This window comes from Gouania willdenowi, chromosome 21, assembly GCF_900634775.1.
Source record: "Gouania willdenowi chromosome 21, fGouWil2.1, whole genome shotgun sequence".
Classification (NCBI taxonomy): domain Eukaryota; kingdom Metazoa; phylum Chordata; class Actinopteri; order Blenniiformes; family Gobiesocidae; genus Gouania; species Gouania willdenowi.
In genome coordinates this window covers 2815133-2843052 of record NC_041064.1, presented here as the reverse complement: position 1 = coordinate 2843052, position 27920 = coordinate 2815133, and the positions used below count along the sequence as shown (strand labels likewise).

General features: G+C 37.5%; 2 protein-coding genes across 4 annotated transcripts; one reads left to right on the top strand and one right to left on the bottom strand.

The window, feature by feature from the left end:
- Nucleotides 1-1170: 1170 nt before the first annotated feature.
- On the bottom strand, nt 1171-11951 carry parp9 (poly(ADP-ribose) polymerase family member 9). Its single transcript, XM_028436749.1, has 8 exons — nt 11693-11951; nt 8567-9438; nt 5913-6128; nt 5608-5823; nt 5464-5521; nt 3254-3771; nt 3015-3174; nt 1171-1688 (listed from the first exon to the last, which is right to left on the bottom strand). Exons 2-8 carry the CDS (start codon nt 9431-9433, stop codon nt 1417-1419), a joined length of 2307 nt encoding a protein of 768 aa, XP_028292550.1. The 5' UTR covers nt 9434-9438; nt 11693-11951; the 3' UTR covers nt 1171-1416.
- On the top strand, nt 11424-27714 carry parp14rs1 (poly(ADP-ribose) polymerase family member 14-related sequence 1). Of its 3 annotated transcripts, none has more exons than XM_028436746.1 (17): nt 11424-12049; nt 12132-12232; nt 14526-14556; nt 16403-16684; nt 16772-16993; nt 17271-19504; nt 19598-19828; nt 19901-20122; nt 20218-20287; nt 21468-21614; nt 22828-22890; nt 23001-23177; nt 23765-23980; nt 24047-24661; nt 24804-24940; nt 25034-25208; nt 26464-27714. In XM_028436746.1, exons 1-17 carry the CDS (start codon nt 11875-11877, stop codon nt 26745-26747), a joined length of 5382 nt encoding a protein of 1793 aa, XP_028292547.1. In that variant the 5' UTR covers nt 11424-11874; the 3' UTR covers nt 26748-27714. The 3 variants fall into 3 exon arrangements, with proteins under 3 accessions (XP_028292547.1, XP_028292549.1, XP_028292546.1); XM_028436748.1 differs by having other exon boundaries at nt 21465-21614; nt 23765-23947; XM_028436745.1 differs by having other exon boundaries at nt 21465-21614.
- The last annotated feature ends 206 nt before the right edge of the window (nt 27715-27920 follow it).

Genomic DNA, 27920 nt, shown 5'->3' with positions numbered 1-27920 from the left:
TTTGATTCAATTCGATTAGCGATTATCTCCCCATTAATTGACTAAAAGTAATTTATACATGTTGATTTACATATCTAAAATGAACACAAAAAAATGAATTCCTTAACATTGCAATATGTTTATTGCTCTTCAACTCAAAATTTCAAAATAAAGTTCAAGTAAGAATACAAAAGTACAAAATAATGCATTATCAAAGGTAGCATTCAATAAAAAGGCTGTGGGAGCCACAGCCTGTCATGGTGTCTTTCCTCAACCAACAGAATTTAATATTTATGTTGAAAACACACAGGCCTAGCTTACTGAAAAAGTGCTTTAATTCTTCATTCACATGAAAATAACAACTTAAAGTAATACTCTGCCACTCACATTTTTCTTGAACTCAAAATACCAAATGCCAATACAGAGCGCTTATCCAATAAAAAATAAACTTTTCTTTTATCTTAAGAATTGTGTGCGTACGTGTGTGAGATGCTGCTGCATGTGTTGCTGCTGATGTCACGGCGGATGTTTCCTCCTTGTCCCGTCAACGTGCTGCCGTCTGGTCACACCCGGGATAAAGGACGAAGGTTACGAGGAACAGCTACCTTCGACAAACGAGTGCGTGCCTTCACTCCCTTGCACTTTTAGAACTCAGAGGATCCACTCGCGTTAGTTATTCTCCAGCGCCGCCATCTTTGTTTTGGTCAGACGATGCGTCGGCGTGCATATTGTGCGTCAACTTATTTTTTGCATCGACGTCATCAATTACGTTGACGCATTGTCCCGGCCCTAATTGAGGTGCCAGCTGCTACATGTTTAGCATTAAGGTGCTAGCTGATACATGTTTAGCATTGAGGTGCTAGCTGAGGCTAGCAGAGCTCCGGTGATCGGCAAACTCTTTCTTGCAGAATTTCTGCACAACTGGGCTTTTGTTTTACACTGTGTTTTTATTTAAACTAAAATTAACACCCACAACGCATAGCAATGACTTCTCCTCAGGTTCTCCTGTTCCTTGTGTTGTGGTCTGTGCATCAGTATTACGGGTGTACCGGGAACTCGTGCAATGAGAGGTTCCTTGTTTGGAGTGCAAAAAAACGATTAACTGCGTTGTTTTTCTGTAATTAATCAATCTCAATTAACGCGATAAAGTCCCAGCCCTAAAATAAATCAGTGAATAACAGAAAAACACAATTTTAAGTCAGCACAGAGCCTTCAATTTGGCTTTTATTGTGTTAAATCAATGTCTTAATGTTGTGATAAAAAGGAAAACAAAGCTGTGAGCGGTACAATAACAATTTTTTTTAACTTGGAACAAATCAACAGGTTTTACCACTTTAAAGAAAATGTGAATATACATCAAAGATAACTTTCCTGCTGTAGATTATAGTAGATTGTATTATTGTGAAGAACAAACACTAAAGATGTTTGTTGAACTGGTTAGCGCTTCTCACAGGTGATGATGTATCTGGGCAGAGCCTGATAGCTGCTGAAAACCACACACACGTGGGCTCCTCCAGTCACGCTGTCGTACTTGGTGCCGGGACTCTTCCCGTCGGTGGGCAGGATGAGATCCCGGTGTCCTGGGATGGACTTCCCCTCCAGGACCTCAGCCTCCACAAAGTAGAGGTAGCGGTCGCTTCTCTGCCTCCACAGCTGCTTGGCTTGTTTCACAGAGCTGGTGAAGTAGATGCCCTCTCCATGTTGTGGATCTGGATCAAGCAACACATGGAAGCGGTTATTATTCCTCCATATGGACCAAAACTCGTTTCAATATTTTTTCTCAAAATGGCAAAGTACGATATAAATCATGATATTTTTAACTTAATAAAGTCTGACTAGAAAGACATGTCAAATGCTCCACAGACGCATTTATTAACAAGCAACTGCACAATATGTCACACTTTTGGCCTTTCTCCTCTAAGTGACAGCATGTGTGAGTGAGTTCTGTAGTGTGGCTTGTTTAGGGCAGGGGTTCTCAACCTTGGTGTCACGAGACACTGGGAGGGGGTTGTCAGATGCCTTCAAGAAACTTAAGCGTATTCTCTGAACAATTTGAGCCAATTTTTGCTTATTTTTATCCTTTTTCTGCAACTACACTGAACTTGTCATATTTTTACCTATTTTCATCAATTTTTCTTGCCATATTTTTGTTCCTTTTAATGTATTTTTGCTACATTTCTCCCATTTCTTACACTTCTCCATCAAATTTCAATGTCTTTTCTGCACATTTTTTCCACTTTTAAAGACATGTTCAGCACTTATAAACTATTTCCACCACTTTTCTATCTAATGTCATTTTGACCCATTATTGTCACTTTTAACCTCTTTTCACCATATTTCATGATTATTTTTGCCAATTTAACCACATGCACAATTTGTCATGCCCATTATTTGCCAGTTTAAAACGAATTGTTCCAATATTGACACTTTGAACCCTTTTTACCACATTTTCTGTCTGTTTTTAGCCACTCTTGATTTGCAACTTTTAACCAATTTCTGTGGTTTTTAAAATCCCATTTCACCACCATTTTTGGTCACTTTGAACTCATTTTATTTGTGATTAAAACCATGATTTCCATCTTTAAGATGACTATAATAATAATAAATGTTCCAGGATAACAGTGGATATTATTCAGATGAATAAATAAATGTGGTTATCACAGATTCATAGAACAATGGACCATCATTTTACTGACTTTATGGATGGACCCCAAAAATCTCTCCCCTTTATTCCCCCTTATAGATGGTCCTGTCTCCACATGACTGTTCTTCAATGTTCATGTCTGTGTTCAACCACCTTCAGCTACAGTGGGGGTACCCGCTCTCTGGGACCCTTATTTTGGGGGTCGTGGACTGAAAAGGTTGAGAACCACTGGTTTAGGGGAAGGTCTAGGACACAAGTATTTTAATACAAACTAAGCTATAAAATAAAGACATTGTTATATTGTAATTTTCAATATCGGCAAAATAGAAATCTCAATTTTATCTTGAATCTCGATATACTGCCGAGGCCTACTCCACGTTACTACTTCTACCTTCTGGTGGTGCCAGCTCCACGTGGAAGCCGATTTGGCTCACGATGTGGCAGAACTGTGCTGGAATGCATTGGTACATTTTTCTTGTTTGGTTGCAGTTGAGCTGTTGCTTCTTTAAATCAAACAGATTCTCCAGGGATTTGTTCGACACCGCTTCCACCTAAAAACGACACAAAGAAGGACTTACGATACGTCTTTAGCAGACCGTGTCTTACGGATGCAGATGTCACATGTGATACCTTTACTATCCTCAGGCCCTGATTTTGAAAGTGTTGACTTCTTCCTGTGAATTCTGGGCTTGATTTGTCAGCTACCCTTCTTTCACACGGCATGTTTTTAAATGTCATGGTCATGGTTCCAATTTCACTCAGTTGTTCAGAGATGAACTCCTCCTGAGCTTTGCAGAGCATCTCCTCCACCCTCAGCACAGCCCTGACCACATCTGGAGAAAATCCCTCAACAGTCATGCATGCATGACCCTTAGTGAAGAACTCCTCAATGGAGATCGCATTTTTAAGACTGGACAACTGCTGGTGCTGCTTGTAAGTCAAGTGCTGGATGAAGTTGTTCTGAATGTTAACAGGGTTTGAGGCTTTAAAAAGGTCATTCAGCCATTTCTCAGCCTCTTCTCTTGCTTCATGGGAGGAGCCAGCCAAGCAGATCTTTGGAGCTTCTTCATCTCTGTGCATGTGATCAGTCAGGCTGAGCTGTGGAGATGCATTGATCATCTCAAAGGAATCCTCTAATTCCATAGAGCCTAATGGAAGAACACACAACACATCTGTTCTGTTAGCAAACACAGGACGACTTCTACACCCTACGGTAAGTTTACTTTCTCCTCCCAATAATGCTAATGAGTTGAGTCTCAACATCTGTGTGGACTAATGGGTTAAAGTCATTTAAAGCTGCTGAAGACAATAAAGACATAGTGTAGGCCTTGGAACAATACTTTGAAGATCATTTGCAAATATTGCTTGAAATTACTGCTTGAAAGTTGTTTCGATCTTTTGAAAAGTTTGGTGCATTGCATTGTGGGATGCGGACTCCCAAATGTTTTTACTTCATTCTTACTGGGATTTCTTGAGTTTCTTCTCCAGAAAAGGAGGACGGTGATTGGTTTGACTTTATATTAGGGTTGTCCCAATCCCACCTTCATATTGGTTATCGGTCCGATATCAGCCAGAAAACCAATATCAGATTTTATCAGACTACATCTAAAATCTCTGATATATATTATATTTATTCAATTGTAGAATACTGTAGATATTATGTTGAAGGTTAACATTAATGTAACCAATTGGTTCATAATAAATGGGTCAGTTTTTCTCATCCCTACTGTTGCTGACTATTGTTCTCTGTTTGAGTGACATCACTTGATCAAGTCTTTTTTTAACATTCCACACAAAGTAAGTCATAAAAGTATATATGATTCATGCTGATATCATATCGGTATCGGCCAACACTCAAGGCTGCAATATCGGTATTGTATCGGAAGTGAAAAAGTTGTATCGGGACATCCCTAATTTTTGTTGTGGTTTGTTCCCAGTATTCCTGATCTTTCCGCACAAACCCTAAAATAAACATTCTCCATTGTTTTACTGCAACTTTAAATGAAAACATCAGAAAGGAGTTGGGACGTTACTTTGGTAGAGTTTTTGGGGCAAACACAAGAAATCACAGTAAGAATGAAGGAAAAACACGTCTAAGCATCTGTCTACGGGACTCCACATCCCATAATGCAATGCACCAAACTTTATCGACAATGTCAATAATTGAGTGTTTACAGTGGAAATCAAAACAAATTTTCAAGCCGCAATTTCAACCTTTTTTTGAGCAAATTATCTTTGATTTATTGACCTATGAGTAAGAGTGTAAGATATATATCATGAAATAAGAATTTAAGAACTTATCAGAATCTGTTGTAGAAGCAAAAGTTAAACTTTTTAAAATAAATGCAGTTTGACAGTTTGATAATATTTGTGCTTGAATTAGTTACTATTTACTTGTTCTCACTAGTTTAAAAAAATAAATAAATTAATTGTATTTCATGCCATTTTGTAGTTCTAAAGGTGAAATGTGTAATTATTGATAGTGCGTATTGTTTGGTATCGGGATGTATCGTAACGTTAGACTCATGGCAATGCACACCCCTACCTAGGAGGCCTACACTATGCCTTTATCTGTTAAAAATCATCTTAAGCGGCTTAAATCATAGTAATAGTAATAGTGTGCAACATTTGACTCTTACCAACATTGATGCTACAATCAATCGTTCACCACTAATAGAAGTTCACACCTAATCCTAAAGACGATGCCCTCAAATACACGAAGTACTGCATTGGAACCAGTTTCGAGCCTTGGAGGCCATCTCTAGCTCTCACTGGGCATGAGGCGTGTTACACAGAATGCCAGGATGTGTTTAACCATCAGGACATTGAAAGGTTTTTACCCTGGATGTCGTGATCAGATGCCATTGTCTGCAGAACTCTTAGTTCCTTCTCAAATGCCTGGAGATGAAAAACATGGTTTAAACATTTTACATATAGGTGAGATATTAATACTGAATGTTGATCTTTTTCTGTAAAATTACAACCTTAAACGTATCTTCGTCATACTTAAATATGACAAAGTGAACTTTCATCTTGTTTTGACAACGTTTGCTGAACTCAAACACTTCCTCTGACATAATCGAAGCCACTTCTTCTTTGGTGAATCCCAGTTTTCCAGTGCCAATAGCTGGAAAGGCGATTGACCTGTGGTTATTGACGTCTGCCGCAATTAAGCATTGTTTCACAGAGTCTCGAAGGTTCTGTATGAATAAAATAATAAATAATCTCAGGTTTATAATGCTTCAACAGACAGAAATGTATTATTATTTCCTGTAATCTTATGCTTTACCTCGGTAGCCTTATGCCCCCATTTACCAATGCAGAAAGTGTGATAGATCTCTTTACATTTCAGCCGGAAAGCATTTGTAATAATGAGATTGCCATTTTGGTGAGCTGTTCTGAACTCTTTCTCCAATTCAGGTCCAGCTTTCTGCAAGATCGCACTGGAGATCACACCAAGGGACAGATCTCTGTCCATTGAAGTAGTGTTTACGATAACATCAGTCTGAAACAAGGATGGAAGAGGAAAACACAATACATTATAATCATACATATCTACATTCTGTTCTGATAAAAATCGCCCAATGGAAGATTATTATGGGTTGTTGGTGATAATTAATAATCAACAAGTCCAATGATAGTCCATCAGGAGCGTTTGATAATAGCTTGTTTGAGGCACTAACGAAACCTGGGCTTGCTGGTACAACAATACAACATCTTAGCATGATACAGCAACATTTTGACATCAACATCCAGCTGTTAAATTAGAAACAAGGATATTCATGGTAGAAAGTAACACCGCTGAGTTTGTAAGTAAATGGAAACCTTTCATAGATTACTTTAACAGATTAAAAATAGGATTGCCAACTTTGGTCGTTCAGTCGACTAATTGGTCGATGCCGTCGTGGTCGACCAAGATTTTCATTGATCGACCATCAATGGTATCAGTTTCAACACCGTAAAAAAAAAAAAAAATGCAGTGCACTTATATAAGTGATAAAGATTAAATATCAATACAATGTATTTAATACCTAAACACTGATTCTATGTTCAGCAACAGCTGTGTGTGATTGTGTGCTGGCTGCAAGAAAAAAAAAAAAAAAATCCACTGTTAAATCAATCCTTTATCTGCAAAAGAACATGGAGTATCTTTATATTTGATACGTGGATTATGTAAATAGATCCACTGTCTCTGGCGCGGCGGCGCGCACTGCGCTCCTGTGTTTGACGTGCGTTTGTTCTCCCATGCGCTGATCTAAAAGCAGGTTTACCACTAAAACAAATGTAAATATGTCATTTGTATGAGGAAAAAATAGGTTTTAATTGTCGGTTTCGGTTCAGGCACTGATATAAATACCTAATGTCTGTCCCTTTTGCTTTGTCGGGTTCTGGTCAAAGCTTGAGTAAGGTTCAGATCATAAATGGTTTGTGTTTAAAAGCAAATCTGCACCATAAAACACTAATACTAAATATGTGTCTCTCTTTTCTTTCTCCTTGTCCTCCTCTGCACCTGCATTCATTCTCCGTTTTTTTTTTTTTTTTTTGGTCGACTAATCGCTACGTGTGCCATAGTCTTGGTCGACCAACCATTTCTTTGGTTGACTGCAGCCCTGATTAACAATGTCCTGTGGGGTTCCCCGGGGCTCTGTTCTTGGACACCTTCTGTCTGCCCTTTGTATGCTTCCTTTAGGACTAATTCTAGAGAATTGTGAGGTTGATTATCAAAGCTACGCAAACTAGACACACCTACTGTATATCTATGAGTGAACCCAGATGACTATGGTCCCTTACAGGTGTTGTGTGACTGCTTAGAAAAGGTAAACAGCTGGATGAGTGAAAACTGTTTGTTTGTTAGCTGGATTACATCATAATTCCTTAATGGATTTATAGGTTTTAACCAAGGATAGACCTCAGGTCATGTAAGATTAAATAAAATTTCGGTGGGGATCCGGATCAATATATTGATTCTGGATCAGCTTTAAAAATGGAAAAATCTCTCTCTCTCGTCTCTGGCCAATTTTTTGAAAATTCACATCTCGGTTCATAATATACTGATCTTTATTCAGTTACGTTGAGTTGGTTCCTCAACCCAACGATACGGATTGCGCATTTTATTGTGATTTTTACCAAAATTGGGGCTGTCCATATATTGTGACCTACCTTGTAGGTATTAATGGGAATATATATTTCTTCCAAACCTTTGGAGTGTGAAAGATCATGGTACCATGATCAGGATTATTGATCCAGATAACTGACAATATCTTAGCAGAGGTTTGAGTGACTATTAATTTTTTCTCATATTTTATTTCTTTAACATTTCATAGTATTTGATTATTATTATTATTGCTGTCAGAGACATTGTTCTATATGTTCTTGTTGTTTGAACTTCTTCTGAAGGCCCTGGGTTTAATTTTTACTCATAAGGAAAGGAGAAAAATAGGGTTTTTCCAGTTCAGCATTCCAAAAGATTAATGGAAAAACAAACTAACAGGAGCTGGTTTGCCTGGATCAAAGCATTTCAAACCCATTCTAAAATCCTGATCCAGATTAAAGCCAGTTTTATCCAAAAATCATTTCACACAAGTATTAACAATGAGGTTTCCTTTAGTTCCTCATTGATGTAGCAAAAATAATCAGGGTTCCCACACTTTTTTTACAATGATTTTTCAAAACTTTTCCAAACTATTTTACTAAATTTCCATACCGGTATGCAGCACTTTCACTTTGAGATAACACTTGTCATCTTTGGGGTTTAATATATTTTAAACACTAGAATAAAATAGGCTATATTTCCAAAACTTTTCTAAAACAGTTAAATTATACCATGATTTTATGGAATTTTTCAAATTCCATAACTTTTCCAAGAATGTCATGACCGTGGGGACCCTGAGTGATACTATTATTAAACATAGATGATGTATATTAGAGAAAACAGACAGTTACCTGCTGATCTTCAATGGCGTCCTTCATCAGTGTCAGGACCACATTTCCCAACTCCACACTGTATTTGGAGGTAGGGGCACTGGGAGCATTTCTCTTTGTGGGACTAGGTCCTGCTGCACCGTATACCTGCGTCGTATGGCTGGATAGAAACGTATGACAGGCTCTCTCCATCTCTCTGACCGTGGGCTCGTCGTGGTTCACGAAGCGGATTTCGGAGGGACGTTTCTCTCTAGGCGAGAGGTTCTGATAGTAGTACTTCACCATCTTCACAATGGTGTCTGCACACTGTGGCAGCGGGTAGTTGAAGATCCCAGAACTTATGGCTGGGATTGCCACTGAATTCACATCATGTTCCTTTACTAGGTTCAGAATGCTCATGATGGTTTTCTCGAGCTGCTGCTCTTCTTTCACCAGGTTAGAATGCAGTGGTACCCGTGGCCCCACGGCGTGAATGAGCCATTTGCATGGTAGTAATCCTGCTCTACACAAGATTGCATCCCCTGTTTTCACACGACCATGACGTCTGATGTAATCATCACTTTCTTTCTGGATGGAAGGGCCACCGGCTTTGGACAGAGCCAGAGCGAGGCCACCGGAATGCTTCAGATTTTCATTGGCTGCGTTCACGACTGCGTAGTCTTTGGCTTGAGTGAGATCTGCCTTCCACACGGACACACGCACGCCTGAATCCAGCTTCGCTTCAAATCTGAGATCTGGGAGAGCAGATGAAGGCTTGTGCGATATGCCTTTAATGGAGACCTTACATTCATACTTGCTGTGAATAATTTCACACAACTCGAGCTCGAAGTCTTTCACGATGTCGAAAAGGGTCTCATCGATATAAATCTCTTTTCTGCACTCGTCCATTGTTCCTAAAGAGATGGAAATAACTTTGCATAAGAAACACCAGGTAGACTTTTTCACTTCAGATACCATTCCGATATCGTAATTCCAGCAAGTTCTTTTGATCTTTTTTTAGAATAATATATTTAGGTTTCATTTATTCAGACAACTGTTTTTTCAGGAAATTTACTATGATCTCTTGACATGTTTTGACTGTCAACTGCCAGTCTTCTTCAGAGGTGTCTGCGAATCGCTTCGATGTTTCCTTGACTTACGCGCAGTAATTCCAGCAAGTTATTTTTGTCTTCTTTTTAGAATAATATGTTAAGGTTTCATTTATTCAGACAACTGTTTCCAGGAATGTCAAAGTTAAAAACTTTTACCATTGTTTTTGTTTTGTTTTTTTTATGTTATTGGTTTTTATATGGTTTTGCTGATAAATTTTACAAATGGTCACAGTTTTAGTGTTTTCAAATTTTACATTTGATGATACGATCTCTGTGTAAATGTTGCATTTTTTTTTTAAACACATTGAATTACTCTACATATACATTGACTCTGACTTTTAGCGCTGTTACACTCTTACTCCAGTAGAGGGAGACAGATATTATAAATAAAAATTGCCCTGCCATAGTTAATCAATTATTCGGAAGGAAAAGTAAAACTACTGCACAATAGGTGTAAACTTTGCAGCTACAGGCTTGTGTTCCGGATGCTGGTCTTTTCTTCTCTATTGCCGTTCATCCACCGGATGCTCGTTTCTTCAAAAAAAAAAATTCCCTTTTTTTTTAATTAACAAAAAAATAAACAAATATGGCATTTTACAATTAACAACAAAATACCAGAATTAAGAACTTGCCAAGGGAACAGCAACTCAAAGCAACTAATCATTTGTTCAATGCACTCAATATTAAACAGTATAACAGTAAACAATCATAGACAACAAAACAAATCAGGGAATATCATTTGGGCATATATGAAAAAAATGACATCCAAAATGAAACAAAAGTAAGCAAATATCAATCACGATGTCATTCATTTAGAATAAAAAGAGGTTAAAAAAAAATACAAATACACAGTAATAAACAAAGTTAAAGTCAATCCTTGACACAAGAGAAAATTCTAATCCATTCTTGCTATCTCTAGTTCAGTGGGGACATTTTTTAGAATATCATATTTTTTGGGCTTTTAGAGTTTTTAAGGACTTCATATCCACATTAAATTTGTAAAAGAAAACAATACATTTGGGGGATCATTTTAATAGCCTATTTTTGTGGATAAAGTATTTGGCTAAACACGAAATTATGTTACAGCAGTTAATTTTATTTTGCAAGATCATACCAAAAAATATGTAATCTCTAGATAATGCTGGAAATAATATAATTTTATGTTTGATCCAATTTTGAATACTGCGCCAAAATATCTGTATTACAAAACATCACATAAAAAAAGGTCTCTAGTTTCAATGTTAGTTTTACAAAATGTACATACATTATCTTCAATATTAAAATGCTAACGAAGTAATTCAGTCACTTCCTTCACAACAGGGCTCCTGGGACGTGATATTTGAACGTAAACCGACCATATGACGTTTAATTATTTTAATAGTAGTACACGTAAATATGTGACTGTTTTGTGGTGTTTTTATTTGTTGATTAAAAAAAAAAAAAAGACGACGTTTGTTAACCATTTTAATAGTACACATGTACATACAGTATGTGATGGTTTTGTGGTGTTTAATTGTTAATAAAAATTAAAAAAAAAAGACGACATATACGAAAACGGATCAAAACACAATACACAACATCGACAATGAAATGTCAAACAAAATTAAATAACAAAAATAAATCGGAATTTACTAAAAACATACATTTCGTTTGTTCTTCTTTTCTATTTCCGGTTGTCCGCCGGAAGCTCGTATCTTCTTCTTCTCTTCTCCGTTTGTCCTCCCAGAGAACTCTTTCTCTCTCCTGTGGTAACGTCGCCCCCAAGCGTCTAACTCTATCAACTGCATCAGTGTCCGTAGAAAGGGTTAAACGTTGCACGGAGACAAAAACACGCTGTTCCTGGTTGTATTTTTCGACATATTTTATGTCATTTATAACTTAACTTGTATTTAAAACGCGTGTGTGGAGTGTAGTGTAGTGACGTCATAAACACACATTTTAAGGTAACATTTTGCTGTGCCGTGTATTTCGACGACAAAATGCCAAAAGCGCGAACTATTACCGTCTATTTAAGCTTTTATAAACATTACGAGTATGTAATGAAGTAAACACTCACCTCCAGTCGGTTGGAAACTACCGACAAAACAGCAGAAAGTGAAACAATGAGCGTTGTGATGTTTCCTCCTGAGTCACTGACGTCGGTTTGCACCCGACCCGGGCCGTCCTTCTTTTCTCAAAATCAAAAGTGAAAGTAACTTTTAGTCCCGTTCTACCGACGGTCAGTAAGTGGAAGGAGCCATGGCGGACGGTTACATGTTCCCCGTGTCCGTGGACCTGGAAGGAGCGACCGCACCGAGACTTAAACTCAAACTGATGAAGTATTTTCAAAGTAGGAAATCCAGCGGAGGAGAATGTGAGGTGGACTATGAGCCAGGCAGCAGCACGGCGATGGTTCGCTTCCGCAGAGAGGAGGGTAAAGAGTATTATTTACACCGAACAGTTATATTAGATGTGTTTTTATTTCAATAACTGAGACTGTGTCTTCTTTTCCACAGACCAGAGAAGTGTTTTACAGAGAAGATCACATCAGATCCAGCTGGACTCAGGCATGGTGAAGATGTCAGTTAGTTTACCCACAGACAGGAAGAGCTCACAGGTCAGTAGAATAGTACACACATCAGATATAGACTACACACATGTGGCTCCAGAAATCAAGCTCACACACAGTGACTCCAAAAACACACAAACCAACAACAAAAATACACTAAATGTCAAAATAATGACATAAATTGAGATAAACATGTTCAAATAGAGAACAAACACACACTAAATGACTCAAAAAATCCACAAATCAACAACAATAATACAGTAAATGTAAGAAGAAGAAAAAAATGCATAAAATCACATAAAAATGCACAAATCAAGAACAAAAAACACACAAAATGACTCAAAAAAACACAAGAATCAACAACAAAATGACATAAAATGCACAAATGGAGAACAAAAACACACAAACCAACAACAAAAATGCACTAAATGTTTAAAAAAAAATGAATGAAAATGCACAAATCAAGAACAAAAAACACACAAAATGACTCAAAAAAACACACAAATCAACAACAAAAATACATTCAATTTCAAAAGAATGACACAAAATGACATAAAATGCACAAATCAAGAGCAAAAACACACAAACCAACAACAAAAATACACTAAATGTTGAAAAAAATTGCATAAAATTACATAAAAATGCACAAATCAAGAACAAAAAACATGCACAATATGACTCTAAAACCCCACTAATTGAGAACAAAAACATCCTTAATTTCTAAAGAATTACACAAAATGACATAAAATGCACAAATAGAGAACAATAACACACAAAATGACTCCAAAAACACATAAACCAACAATAAAACTACACTAAATGTCAAAAGATTTACACAAATGACATAAAAATACAAAAAACGTCAAAAGAATGACTCTAAATGACATAATATTACACAGTTCAAGAACAAAAACACACGACTCCTAAAACACATGAATCGACAACAAAAATATACTAAATTTCTATAGAGTTGCATAAAATCACAAAATAATGCACAAATCGAACACAAAAATACACAAAATGACTCCAAAAACACCCAAACCAACAATGAAAGTACACTAAATGTCAAAAGAATGACACAAAAATCACATAATAATGCACAAATCAACAACAAAAATAAAAATTCAAAAAAATTACACAAAATGACATAAAAATAGACTAAACGTCAAGAATTACACAAATCGAGAATAAAACATAAATTTCTTCAATAAACACAATAAATACACAGTGACTCTAAAAACACACAAACTACAAGAAAATGACAGATCGACAACAAAAAACAAACAAAATGTCTCCTTTAAACACACACATTAACAATAAAAATAAACAACATTATGATACAAATCCGCACCGACTTAAAAACACGCAAAACAACAACAAAATTACAAAAATGACAGAAAAAACACAATTTAAAAACACAACAAAGCAACAAATATACTCACAAAATGACTCCAGAAACACACAAAACAACAAAATTACATGAACTGACAATCAAGATAATACAAATTCATCAAATGACACCAAAAATACACATACTGACAATAAAAATACACAAAACTTCAATAAAAATACACAAAATTAACCCAAAAATGCACAAATCACAAACAAATTAAATAAACAAATTGACAGAAAACAACAACAAAAACACACAAACTCTTTGTTGTTTCCTGTGTTCATGCTTAAATTGCTCATAATTCTAAATGTTGACGTGACACATTGATCATGTGACCCTCAGATCAGACATTGATCTCATTTCCTGCTGCCTCCGCTGTCATAAAAAGTTAGTTTATTTGTTATACAAACTCAAACACATGGATTCACATATTAAATGAAACAATCACATGTTAGATTTGTTCAAAAACTGTTTGTCAAGCGTGAAAAGTTTATTTTTTGAACCCAACTTTGACAAAAAAAAAAAAACACATCTCTGTTGTTGTTGATTGTGTAGTGAAATATGTCTTTAGAAAGTAATGTAACTTCTGGGAACCTGTCCTGGTTTACTGTAACTACAGAGGTAACTTTTGTTCTCATAAATACTTGATTTATGAAATGTGATTTATACTTTCACTTCTGAGCAAAGTATTTAATATTCAACACTAGATGGTGCTAATGTGTAACCTACTTACACTATTTTATACAGCAATAACTAAGGAAAGTTATGATTATTTACTATAATTATTGGTTATTTTTTGCAACAAACTGAAATATTAAATGGTCTCTAAGTGTCTCACATGTTTTTAAATGATCTTCGAGCTTTTTTTATTTGCTGTTGTTGTGTCACTAAGGGTGTTGGCTTTTCCCAGAACACAACAACATATTGTTATTCTTTCTTTTTCAACAGGAAGAAGCATCGAAGGAGGACATTAAAGAGGGTACGCATCAAGCGAAGCATATTTATTCATTGATTTTCACAATAAAGGTTTTTAACAATAATATAAAGTTATTAAATCAAATTCAAAGCCTTATTTACAATTGTTTTATTTTGGTTTGTCTTAATCAGGTGACTGTGACACATGTGGTTTCACTTTGTATTAATAAATTACATAGAGTAGCACATTATATAACTTTGGTATTAGCATTACATAACCTCATTTAATAACAAAGCAACCATTTAAAACCATAACGCATTGAAAATAACTTTTACTTTTCATTTTTTTAAACTTAATTTACACAATATAGACAGTGCATCCTATCTTTATGGGTTTTTAAATCAACTTAATAGTTTAAGGAAATATTTTGGTGTAAATAAGAAGATCTGTTTAAATAGTTTCAGTTCATTTTTGGTTTTAGCAAAAAGAAAAAAAAAACCTTTTATTTAATAGTGACAAGTTTTTTCAAATCATGCCTAAATAATTTGAAAAAAATAAAGTATTCTTTTATCATCTTTATTTATTTTATAGTTATTTTAGGTATTTTTTTCAAATCATGTCTAAATGTATATATTTATTTTAAGGTATTATTTTATAAGTTTTATTTAAACTATTAATAAAACTAAGGATACAATGAAAACAATTTAGAATAAAATATTAAAAATAATGTCTACTTTTTTCATTTCTTTCTCATTGGGAGAAAAAGAGAGTATTTTGGTCTTTAAACTCATCACTTGAAGAACATTTTGGTCGATTTACTTTTATCTTCACACTTTTAATTACTACCAAATATTGAAATAAATTTGAGAAGGTTTGGTAAATACTTTCATTTTTTAATTTCATATTGTTATGACATAATTTGAATTAATAATTTACATACAATGCAAGTTACTAGTTCATTTCAACACTAGTCTAATGCAGGGGTTCTCAACCTTGGGTCAGGACCCTATTTGAGGTTGTGAGCCACTGGAGGGGGGGTCACCAGATGCCTTCAAGAAACTAAGAATATTTTATTACACAGTTTCATCCCATTTTTGCTTATTTTGACCATTTTTCTACAACTACACCAAACTTGCCATATTTTAACCTATTGTCATCACTTTTTCTTGCCATATTTTTGCTACTTTTAATAGATTTTTGCTACATTTCTCCCATTTCTGACACTTCTACATCACATTTCAATGCCTTTTCTGCACATTTTTTGAACAATTTTAGCTAATTTTTGCTTATTTTTACCATTTTTCTGCCACTTTTTTCCCTCGTTTCAAACATGTTCAGCACTTATAAACCCTTTCCACCACTTTTTCCACCTAATGTCACATATGTTGACCCATTATTATCACTTTTAACCTCTTTTCACCATATTTTATGCTTTTTTTTTCCAATTTAACCATATTCACCATTTGTCATGCCCATTATTTGCCAGTTTAAACTAATTGTTCCAATATTGATACTTAAAACCCTTTTTACAACTTTTTTTGTCCACTCTAATTGCTACTTTCAACCATTTTCTGTGGTTTTTAAAATCCCATTTCACCACCCTTTCCACCATTTTTAGTAACTTTTAACCCATTTTATTTCCAATGAAAACAAGGATTTCCATCTTTGGGATCACTATATACGATGTCACAAATAATAGTAAACGTTCCTGGATAACAGTGGATATTATTCAGATGAATAAATAAATGTGGTTATCACAGATTCATAGAGCAACGACTAAATTAGTTTTTCGTTTTCAGCAGAAATTGCACGTCAAATATTTTTCTTGTAACGTTGGATATCAGCTGCAGACTTTCTTTTAGCTCCTTTTTTGCTCATAAATTATGCTCTGATTCCTTTTTCTTTCCAGTCTCATTAGAAGCAGAACCTGCTGCGTTAAAGAAAAGTGAAATAGAGTATTTTCCTCTGGAGAAGAATCAGCCTGAGACTGAAGGAGCAAAGGCTGAATCAGAAGATGAAGACCCGTACATGGATGCTATGGTTCTGGGAAACCTGCCCGATTCCATGGATCTGGAGGTCCTGGAGATGCTCGTGGAAAACATTTTTGATGGCGACTCGTCATCACCAAAATTCACTTTGGAGCTGTTACCTGACATTTCCTCTGCTGTGGTGATTTTTCAAAGAGGAACAGGTATTTCCTTTGAACCAATGTGACCAGAAAACCATCCACTGTACCATAACCTGTAACTGATTACTTTATTTATTTTTGTCTAACCAGGAAAAATCGACTTAAATAAATGCAACCAAAACCGAGTATTTATCAATAGGAAATTAACAGCTCAACGTCTGGGACCCACAAATCAAATAGTAGCAGAAGACGTTGAAAGGTTTGGTGAAGACATCCTGCATCTCTATTTTGAGAACAACTGTGGAGACGTTGAGAGTGTGATTATCAATAAAGAAGATCAATCGGCCATCGTCACGTTTAAAGAAGACAAAGGTAGGAAAGCCACATACACGAAAAGACAAAAAAACTGCTGTCAAACATTGTTTGATTGCGTCACACGCTACTATTCGGCCTTGCTTTGAACTCACAAAACCGAAGAATGAATTTGTCTTTTTTTTGCAATATTCAGTGCATTCCTAAACAAAAATAGACAAAACCCTTTATTGTTTCCTGTGTCAATTCTCAGATTGGTCATTATTCTAATGCTGACATGAATGTTGATCATGTGATAGTTATACTGACTAATATAATTATACTGTGTTTATGACAGCTGTTAAACGGGTCATGAAGATGAAGCATCACATCAAAAAAGAAGAGATCAGAGTTTATCCGTTTTATAAAAGTTTAGGGAGAGCTCTGTACGGCAACGAAAAACAGCCATCGCCAAAACTCCCCTCGCCCATCTCTGAATCCATAGACGTCGCCCTTTGGAAATTCATAAGTGTTTCTGAACCAGCAGCTAAGTCTGTACAGAGTGAGCTAGCTAAGCACCATTGCAACGTCAACCTAAGCCAATCCATTGTGCAACTGAGTCCGTCACCTTCACTGCTGCAACAGAAAGATGCCAAAGTCCTCATCAGGGAATGGACGACTGCTGTAAAATCAACTTTTGCACAAGCCGTGTCCAAATTCAGACAACTCGTGTTGCGACCAGATGAAGAAGTCTGGGACGAATGTGACCTCAAGATCAAAAATTTACAACAACAGGAAAACATTATAATACATCCAGATAAGCTAAGAGGTCACCTAACGGTTGTTGGCTATCGGAATGACATCGACCGGTTGGAATCTACGCTCTGTGGTATTGTAGACAAGGTTATAGAACGAGTACGAAGGGAGAAACTAATAGTAAGCCAAGAAATCAAAGTTTCCAGTTCAGTTTTCTACATCCTTTGTCAAGATGGCCTCCAGGAGAAGCTTAAACAGGTTTACCCGGCGCTCGTACTGTCCTACCACAAAGACCACGCAGTTCTGAAAGTCACAGGGCTAAGTGACGAAATCTTAGCTGCCAATAGGGTAATATACGATGCCATGCTCTCCCTGAAAAGACAGAATTTAGAGTTGGATAGCTTCGTCATTGACCTCATAAAGAGTGAACAACAAGAGGAGGTCACGGAGACTCTTCTCATATCTGCTGGAATCAACGCAGTGTTAGATATCGGAACGAACCGTGTGCAACTCATGGCTGTATCAGGCCGAGACCTGAATGCGGCCCAATGTCATCTGGTACAACTACTGACATCTCAATATGTGGATGTTGAAGACAGTAACGTGTTGAAAAAGACCGAATGGCAGCAGCTGGTTTTTCGGTTAGAGAGTGAGAACAGCAAACCCTGCAGGAGGACTCAAATCCGCATCAAAGACAACCAAGTTGTCGTCTCAGGCCACATCGACAATGTCTACGATGTCAGCGAAGAGCTTGAAGACTTCTTAACGCAGAACGCTCAAACGGAAGAAACGGTGATGGTCAAACCCTGCGTCAAACTCAATTACATTAAAACCATGCACACATCCTGGATGAAGCCGTTGCAAGACACGGTGGTGCTGACTTTCAGAAAGGACGCCGTGTGTGTGAGTGGATCGAGAGTTCATGCGACCGAAGCCAAGAAGGTGATTGAAAAGCTTGTGTGTTGCGTGTTTTTTGAAATTCTGAACATCTCCAAGCCTGGAGTCAAGAAGCTTTTTCAGGAAAAGGAAGCAATGTACGTTTCCATTCTCAAGAGTGAAACCAACTGCTTGGTCGAGCTCGTTAATGACACTCAAACTAGTCAGGATGACTCCAAATTCCAACAAGGGCCAAAGCCTCTTTACCAGCTTCAGACACCGGATGGGGTGGATATAGTCGTTTGTAAGGCTGATCTGTGCACTTACCCCATAGATGCTGTGGTGAGTTCATCTAGCCCAGACCTGAAACACAAAGGAGGCCTTGCTGGAGCACTTTCAAAAGCCGCTGGCCCTCAGCTCCAGGATGAATGCGACAAAATAATTCAGACGCAAGGACAACTCAAACCCGGGGACAGCGTCATCACCAACGCAGGAGGCCGCCTCTGCTGCAAGAGAGTCATCCATGCAGTGGCGCCGACATTTGAGCCAGCTAAACCTGCGAAGGCTCTAGCTCAGTTAAAGCGAGCCGTCAAAGGGAGCCTCGAGCTCGCTGAAGCCGACGGCTGCGTCTCCGTGGCCCTGCCGGCCATCAGCAAGGGTCTCGGCTTCCCCCTTCCGCTGTGCGCCATCACCATTGTGAAAGCGGTGAAGGAGCATTGCGATGAGAAGTGTGACGACGGCACATTGAGGAGGATAGACTTTGTAAACAACGACGATGCCACTGTCCAGGCCATAAAGAGCGTCATCAGGCAGGAGTTTGGCAATTACGGCGTCAGTCCTTCTCATGAAGACCATTCATCACATGGGAAGCCAGCTGGGTTTGATCAGGACTTGTATCATGGGCAGACCAAAGAGGGTGTGAATATCACTCTTGCAAAAGGATGCATAGAGAACGCAACGGTAAGTGTCTTTTGTTTTTCAAATTGCAAGAAATTCAATAACTGGTAACTTATCCGTTGCTTCAATGTGTGATCCCTTTTTTTGTGTTTTTAGACGGACGTTATTGTTAATATTCTCGCCAGCGATCTATCGCTAAACAAAGGAGCCGTTTCCAATGCCATTCTTCACGTGGCCGGATCCAAACTCCAGGATCTGGTGAAAGCAAGCAAATCATCAGGACACGTTGGTGAAATCATTGTTACCGACGCCTGCAAGCTCAGATGCAAACAAGTCTACCATGCTATTGCTCCTCATTACAATAAAGGAAATAGCAAATCTGAAAAGGTAAGTTAGAACCCATGATGACCTCCATATTTGAATTCTAAAGCGACGTGTTGCATGTGTTGTGTCTTCCAGGAATTGAGAAAGATCATCAGCGATTGTTTGAACCGGGTGGAGAATGATGCTCTCACTTCCATCACGTTCCCGGCCATCGGAACAGGAAACCTGGGTTTCCCGAGAGACCAAGCAGTGACTTTGATGTACGAGGAAATCCTTGCGTTCAGCAGTAAAGCCAAACCCCAGCATCTCAAGACCATCACGATTATCCTTTTCGCTGGTGACGTGGAGACCGTCCAGGTGACATAACCAACCCACACGTTTGATGGAATTCCTAAACATGAAGTGTATAAAGGAAGTGGCGTTTATGAGTCTGTTGCTGATTCTGTGTTTAGGTTTTTTGTCAGGAATTTAAAAAGATGGTCCCCACTTCCTCGGACGGTTCAGGTTCCTCACCCAGTTCAGGTTGGTAACAAGTCTTTGACCTAAATATCAAATCAAGTTTTATATCTAAAGCGCTTTACAACAACCAAAGTTGACCAAAGGGCTGTACACAATAAAAAAATACAATTTAAAAACAGCATAATATATAATTAAAAATAGACCATTATCACATTAAAAACAAGTGCCACAGAACTACAGTATGTATCAAATCTCTTTCTAAACAGGTGAGTCTTTAGCTTTGCTGTGAACAGGGGCAGGTCCTCGATGGCACATAATTCAAGCGGTAATGAGTTCCAGAGTTTTGGACTTGCCACAGCTAAAGCACGATCACCTCACTGTTTGTAACATAACCCGGGCACCTCGAGCAGTGTTGAGCAGGACGTAGGGCTCTGCTTGGCCGGTGAGGGGTCAAAGTCTCACATAAATACATAGGTGCGAGGCCATGGATGGAACTGAAAACAAAAAGCAAAAGTTTGTACTGGATTCTGAAATGGACCGGGAGCCAATGCAGGGAGTAAAGGACAGGTGTGATATGGTCATGTTGGCAAGAGTTGGTGAGGAGCTGGGCAGTAGCATTTTGCACAAGTTGTAATCTGTGTATGGAGGTCGAATTGAGTACAAAATACAGTGCAATCCAATCGTGAGCTGATGAATGCATGAATAGTTTTTTCCAGGTCGGAGCGGCTGAGGAAAGGCTTCACTTTTGTGAGAAGACTACAGAGTTAATTTGCTTGTGAAAGTTCACGTTTGTATCCAAATTTAAACCAAGGTTTCTGATGACAGTGTGGGGGACGAGAGACTGGAGACCAGGAACAATACTGAGTGGGTTTTGAGCGCCGAAAAGAAAGAGTTCAGATTTGCCCTTATTTAAACATAAAAAGTTATGTGAGAGCCAGAGTTTAATGTCATCCAGTCACCTGTGGATGGACTGAGATGCATCTGGGGAGTTTGGTGTAATCGGGAGATAGATTTGTATATCATCTGCATACATGTGAAAGGACACGTTATGGCTAGAGATGATTGAACCTAGGGGCAACATGTAAAGTGAAAATAAAACTGGACCTAAAATGGAACCCTGTGGCCCACCAGAGGACAAAGAGGCTAAATACACACGTTTGTCATCAGTTAGGAAAGAACCTGTGAGAGAAGATGTACATACGTGTCTCTGGGCGTCTTCACTTTGGTGTTTCTTCTTCAGCAGGGTATTTTTCCCAAGTCGTCTCAAGTCCAGGAATGTATGAGACAAAAATGGGAAGTGTGACGATACAGGTGGCCAAGGGGGACATCACTAAGGAGACCACCGATGTGATTGTGAACTCATCCAATGACACTTTTACTCTCAAGTCAGGTAACGGATCCATACAAAAAAACTGAAATATTCCCACAAAAATGTTTGTTTTTTACCAATATTTGTTTTGCCAAATAGTCACTAGTTATGCCCGTCTCACAATACACCACCCTCAAATGATCATCTCAGGTGAACAGAAACAGTTTAGTTATTTTAAACTGTTTGGAATTTCAATCATATGAACCTGAAAGTTTGGTAAATGTTTTTACCTCAGTTTTTAAAGCAGCTGAGAAAGGGGAGACCAACATATATAATTTAGCTTCAGACTGGACAGTCTTTTTTCATTTATTTGCTTATGTTTCTTTGTATTTTGTTGAACTAACATTTTACTTACCAGGCCCTAATGTATGCCCTCATTTTTAGTCATTGTCTATGTCACACATGAACAACCACATACGGCCCTCAGTTTAATTTTGTGCCAAAAATAAAATAAAAATTAATATATATGTGGAAAAGCACCAAATAAATACACAAAATGACTTGAGAAAACACACAAAATGAAAACAAAAATGCATTTACAAACATTATACAAAATGATAGCAGAAATACACAAAATACTAATAAAATTACACAAAATGAATCACACAAACACACAAAGCAAAAACACATAGAATGTTAACATTATACAAACAACATTGAAATGCATAAAATGACACAAAATGAGAGAAAAAAACATAAGGTCAGAAATTGACAATTATACACAAACTATCAATTAAATATCACCAAAATACAATACATAAAACCAGTTCAAAATTATACAAATTGTCCACAAAAATATACAAAATGACAATTATATGACAACATAAAACAACAATACAAATACACAAAACAACAATACAAATACACAAAACAAGTTCAAAACCCCACAAATTGACAATAAAAATATACTAAATATCAACAATATTACACAAAAAACAAAAATACAGAGAATGTCAAAATTATAGAAAACAAAAACAAAATAACACAATGACTCCCAAAAAACCATAAAACAATGACAAAAACTTACAAAATGTCAACAAAATTACACATAATGATTCCAAAAGCACAAATTAATGTTCAGATTGGTCATCATTCTAAATGATCCAATGAATGTTGATAATTTGCTGTGATAAAAGTTGCCCCATTCCGATCTACTTTATTATGAATTTCTTGATTTGCTACAATTCCTTTAAATAAAGGGTATTAATGAATCTGTATTTGTCTTATACTGTAGGAGTATCTAAAGCTATCCTAGAGGCTGCTGGACAGGCTGTGGAGGCAGAATGCCAAAAGCTCGGTAAGTTAACGCTGTAATAAATGAATGAATGAATGATTGAACACATTGTGTTTCATCTCAACTAGTGGATTTACTACGGTGAGTTACTCACAGACTCTTTGTGCTTTTAGGAGCAGATAAAACCACTGGGATGATGATGACACAGGGAGGGAACCTGAGCTGTAAGAAGATCCTCCACCTGGTGGGACAGACGGACCCTCAGAAGATCAACAACGCTGTGAAGGACGCTCTGCAGATGTGTCTCAGCAACTCCTTCACATCTGTATCATTTCCAGCCCTCGGCACAGGTCACACCTGCATATGGCTTTGGTTTCTGTTGCTGCTTCTTCTACTTTAGTCTTCTTTCTTCTTCGTATTTTTCGTACTTCTTCTCCCGTTGTCGTCATCATCATCTTTTATTCTTCTTCTTCATCTTCCTTCTTCTTCCGTATTGTTTTGTTTTTCATATTCTTTTCTTCTTCATCTTTTTCCGTATTCTTTTCTTCTTTTTACTCCGTCGTCTTCTTTTATTCTTCTTCTTCTTCTTCTTCTTCTTCTTCTTCTTCTTCTTCTTCTTCTTCTTCTTCTTCTTCTTCTTCTTCTTCTTCTTCTTCTTCTTCTTTCTCTTCTTCTTCTTCTTCTTCTTCTTCTTCATCTTCATCTTCATCTTCATCTTCATCTTCCTTTTCTTTTCATCTTCGTATTCGTCTTCTTCCGTCATTTTCTTTTTCTTCTTTTCTTCTGTATTGTTTAGTACTTTGTATTCTTCTTCTGTTGTCTTCTTTTTCTTCTTTTCGTCTTTGTCTTCTTTCTTCTTCTTCTTCCGTATTCTTCTTCTTGCTCCTTTGAGCTTAAACCGTTCAGTGTAAACTGAGTTTTTTTTCTGCATCCACAGGTCAAGGTCAAGTGAAAGCAAAGCAGGTCGCCGACGTCATGTTGGACGCAGTGATTTCCGTGTTGAGCAAGAACACGTCCGGCACACTCACCACTTTGAGGATCGTTATCTTCCAGGAACCCATGCTGAATGACTTCTACAGCAGCATGCAAGAGAGACAAGTCACAGACACTAAGGACAAAGGTTTTTGGCAAAATTTTCACTCCAAAGTGAAAGGTGAAAATTGTTTTGATAACTGTTGTTTTTCATTGATTTCTTCAAGACTAACACATGTTTTTTCAGCTTTTTTCTATGGTAAGAGTCTTGAGAAACATCAGAGAAATGGAGACTTCGTAGTAGCACCTGTGCAGACGGACCCCGCTTGTTTCCACATCTGCAGCGACTCACAAACAAACATCGATCGCGCCAAGCAGTGGATAAACCACATGGTGGCACAGGAACTGCACAATCTGGCCATTAAAGACGACGCCATCCTCCACTTCTCTGACTCTGACTACAAGCTCATCAATGAGATCCAGAGAAAACTGAGCGTTAGCATAACGACAGAGAGCAAACAGGCGGTGGCTTCCGTCATCATCGAAGGGCTCAATAAGGACGTACTGCTTGCCAGTAACGAGATCTACAAGATGTTGGGTGGAGTCAGGGAGCAGGAGGAGACCAAAAGGAAGGTGGAGGTGGCGTGCACTGTGGCTGACTGGCAGTACAAAGAGCAGGGGGCTACCTTTCAGAGCTTCGAGCCTATGAACAACTTCCTGCTGGAGCAAGCCTTAGAAAAAAACCAGGTCAGCATTAAAGTCACCGTGCTGAGTCAGGACTACACCGTTGACATGCAGAACAACCAGGCTACGGACAGCCAGGGGAACACCATGGAGATACGGAGGATCGATAAGCTCAAAGGTACTAGAATGTTCGCCTGAACTCTCCTTCAGATAAGCTTTCAAACAAACGTGTTGACACAGAAAGTTCTGATATTTACATCAATGCATCTTAGACGAGATCACAGTGTGTCCCAACCGTGTGGTTTCTCTGTCTCTACTAGATGAGGAAATGCCTGGGCACTGGGAACCCATGAAGGACAACACCAAGAGTCACAGCGTCACCCTCAACCCTGGCACAGCAGAGCACACAGAGATCCTGAGTCTGTTCCAGGCCACGTGCACGCGCCCCGTCACCAAGGTGCAGCACACGCCTGCGGCCATTGGCCACATCTGCCTCAGCTTTGTTCAACGTCACGTGTTCATAAGAAATGCTTCTCCTCGTCTCTTTTAGATCGAAAGGATTCAAAACCCGGTGCTGTGGAAAAGTCTGATGATCAAAAAGCGTCACATGGAGGAAATGAACGGCCATCAGAATAACGAGCGCCGTCTCTTTCACGGAACCTGCCAAACGACGGTGGCGACCATCAACGAACACGGATTCAACAGATCGTTCGCTGGAAAGAACGGTGAGAACTTTCTGGGTCCATGTGTGACACTTATAGAAACAACTGCTACAACCATTATTTACATACCTTATCATTCCCCTCAACAAAAAAATGTGACTGCACAAAATACATACAGTACATATTGATAATAAAATGTACGCAAAACAACAGAAAAATACATAGAATGACAATACAAGCACAAAAAATGACATAAAACCACACAAATGAACAACAAAAATATTTCAAATGGAAAAAAACTACAAAACCACAACAAAATGACAAAAAATGCTCAAACTGACACATAAAACAGCAAAAATATACAAAATATCAATAACATTACACAAAACAACAAAAAACACTCAAATATAAAATAAAAAACTAATACAGTCACTTCTACAAGAAATATACATATTGATAATAAAATGTAAGCAAAATGACAGAAAATGCATAAAATGACAATACAAATACACAAAACTGAAACAAAAACACACACAAATCCACAACAAAAATACAAAAAATGTCAAAATTACACAACAAAAATGTAAAAAAATTAAAGAAATCTGTACAAATCGACAACAATTCACATATTGATAATAAAACTACACAAGGACCCAAACATACACAAAATGGCAGAAAAAAAAAAAAAATGCCAAAAACCACAGCAAAAGTTCAAAAAAATACAGAGAAATAGACAAAGGGGGTACTTGAGCCAAACAATGTTGATAACCACTGGTATAAAATACATTTGTTCTTACTTGTTTATGGGTTCAATAACAATAAATGTGTTTAGTTTGAAAGCAGTTCTGTAACTGCAATTGTCCTTATCTGTTTAAAGCCACACAAACCCTGTTTGTGGTGTATGTCTTTTTTGGAGTTGTTTAGAAAAATGCACCAGCCGCCACTGAAATCAATGACAAAACCACACAACATTAATCCCAAAACACACAAAACCTCTACAAAATTACACTAAATGACAGAAAAATACACAAATCAAAAACATAAATGCACAAAATGATTTCAAAAATACATAGGATGACAATACAAGAACACAAAATGACTTAAACACCACACAAATCAATCACATAAATAAACAAATGTCAATAAAATTACACAAAAATACACAAATCATCAAAAAATGTGCAAAATGGCTCCAAAAACACACAAAACATCTACAAAAATACACAAAATGTGAAAGCAACACATTATGACAGAAAAATACACACAACCCATCATCTGCTAACTGAAATGTTTTGTTTTTTTCTTTCTTCCTGTTTAGCTGCTAATTATGGCAACGGCTCGTACTTTGCGGTGAACGCTAACTACTCAGCACAGGACACGTACTCTAAGCCCAACGCCACTGGAGACAAGTTCATGTATGTGTGTCGTGTGCTGACTGGAGACTTCACTCTGGGTAAAGTCAACATGCTGGTTCCTCCATCTAAAGGAGCTCAGTCTGTGCAGATGTACGACAGCGTGGTGGATAACATGACCACGCCCCACATGTTTATCATCTTCCACGACAGCCACGCCTACCCTGAATACCTCATCAGCTTCAAGTGAAACTAGAAGAAGTGGAGGATTCATTCAGACGTGTTCACGTGTATTTTTGCTTTGGGAATTGTTTCAATTTCAAATTATTAGAGCTGCCAACTTTGGTCGTTTAGTCGAATAATTGGTCGACGTGGTCGAACAGATTAAAATAGATTTGAAACGCACGCATCCACTGTTAAATCAATAATTTTTTGCACAAGAACATGGATTATCCTTATATTTGATACATGGATTATGTAAACAGAGCCACTGCTGTCTCTGGCGCTGCGGGGCGCACTGTGCACCTGTGTTTGACATGCGTTTATCTGATGTTGACATCAACAGTTTATTAATAAAAACAGGCTTATCACTAAAACAAACGTAAATATGTCATTTGTATGAGGGAAAAATAGATTTTTAATTGTCGGTTTCAGGTCGGGCTCTGCTATAAATACCTAATGTCTGTCAGACCTGGAGGTTTCACGTTAGCTTTGTCGGGTTCTGGTCAAAGCTTGAATAAGGTTCAGATCATCTGTGTTTAAAAGTAAATCTGCACCATAAAACTAAACATAAAACGCCAAAACTAAATATTTGTCTCTCTTTCTCCTCCTCGTCCTCTGCACCTGATAATTCATTCTCCGTTTTTTTTTTTTTCCTTGGTTGACTACAGCCCTACAAATGATATTGTACAGTACATGTAAATTGGAATTAGTGCAACACCTTCACTGTTATTATTGACTGTTTGCTTCACACCATTAATGATGACGATCTCACCCACAGTCCATCTGAAATGACTGATTTCAGGCATTAGGACACGCCCCCCTGATGGTTCCTTTGAAAAAAAACCTTTGAAAATCTGCCGTCCAGAGTGAATTTAACCCTCCTATTATCCTCAAATATTATTACATATTTTCCCTGGGGGTCATTTTGACCCCAGGGATATTTGTTGACCAAGTTTTTGTGTCAGACACTTTATTTATTTTTTGAATACATAAATAAGCCCTTGATAATGAAACGTTGACCTGTTCTCTAGCACCACCATCAGGACAAACTTTTACATTAGAATTAATTTATCTTGACTATTTTTCATTCAAATCTTCTCAAATTTACTGACAACATTAATGTATTTGCTTATTTTTTTATCTCCTTTTTGTAACACATTTGGGGTTATTCATTATAAAGTCCTGTCTCTCAGACACATTC

What these genes read in the sequence shown, in the direction of transcription:
- parp14rs1 (XM_028436745.1), top strand. Translation starts at nt 11,875, where the DNA reads ATGGCGGACGGTTACATGTTCCCCGTGTCCGTGGACCTGGAAGGAGCG. An exon ending in TTTTCACTCCAAAGTGAAAG is followed by an intron (nt 23,981 to 24,046) that starts GTGAAAATTGTT and finishes ATGTTTTTTCAG; the next exon opens with CTTTTTTCTATGGTAAGAGT. An exon ending in ATCGTTCGCTGGAAAGAACG is followed by an intron (nt 25,209 to 26,463) that starts GTGAGAACTTTC and finishes CTTCCTGTTTAG; the next exon opens with CTGCTAATTATGGCAACGGC.
- parp9 (XM_028436749.1), bottom strand. Translation starts at nt 9,433, where the DNA reads ATGGACGAGTGCAGAAAAGAGATTTATATCGATGAGACCCTTTTCGAC. An exon ending in ATGACGAAGATACGTTTAAG is followed by an intron (nt 5,522 to 5,607) that starts GTTGTAATTTTA and finishes TTTCATCTCCAG; the next exon opens with GCATTTGAGAAGGAACTAAG. An exon ending in GGAGCTGGCACCACCAGAAG is followed by an intron (nt 1,689 to 3,014) that starts GTAGAAGTAGTA and finishes TGCTTGATCCAG; the next exon opens with ATCCACAACATGGAGAGGGC.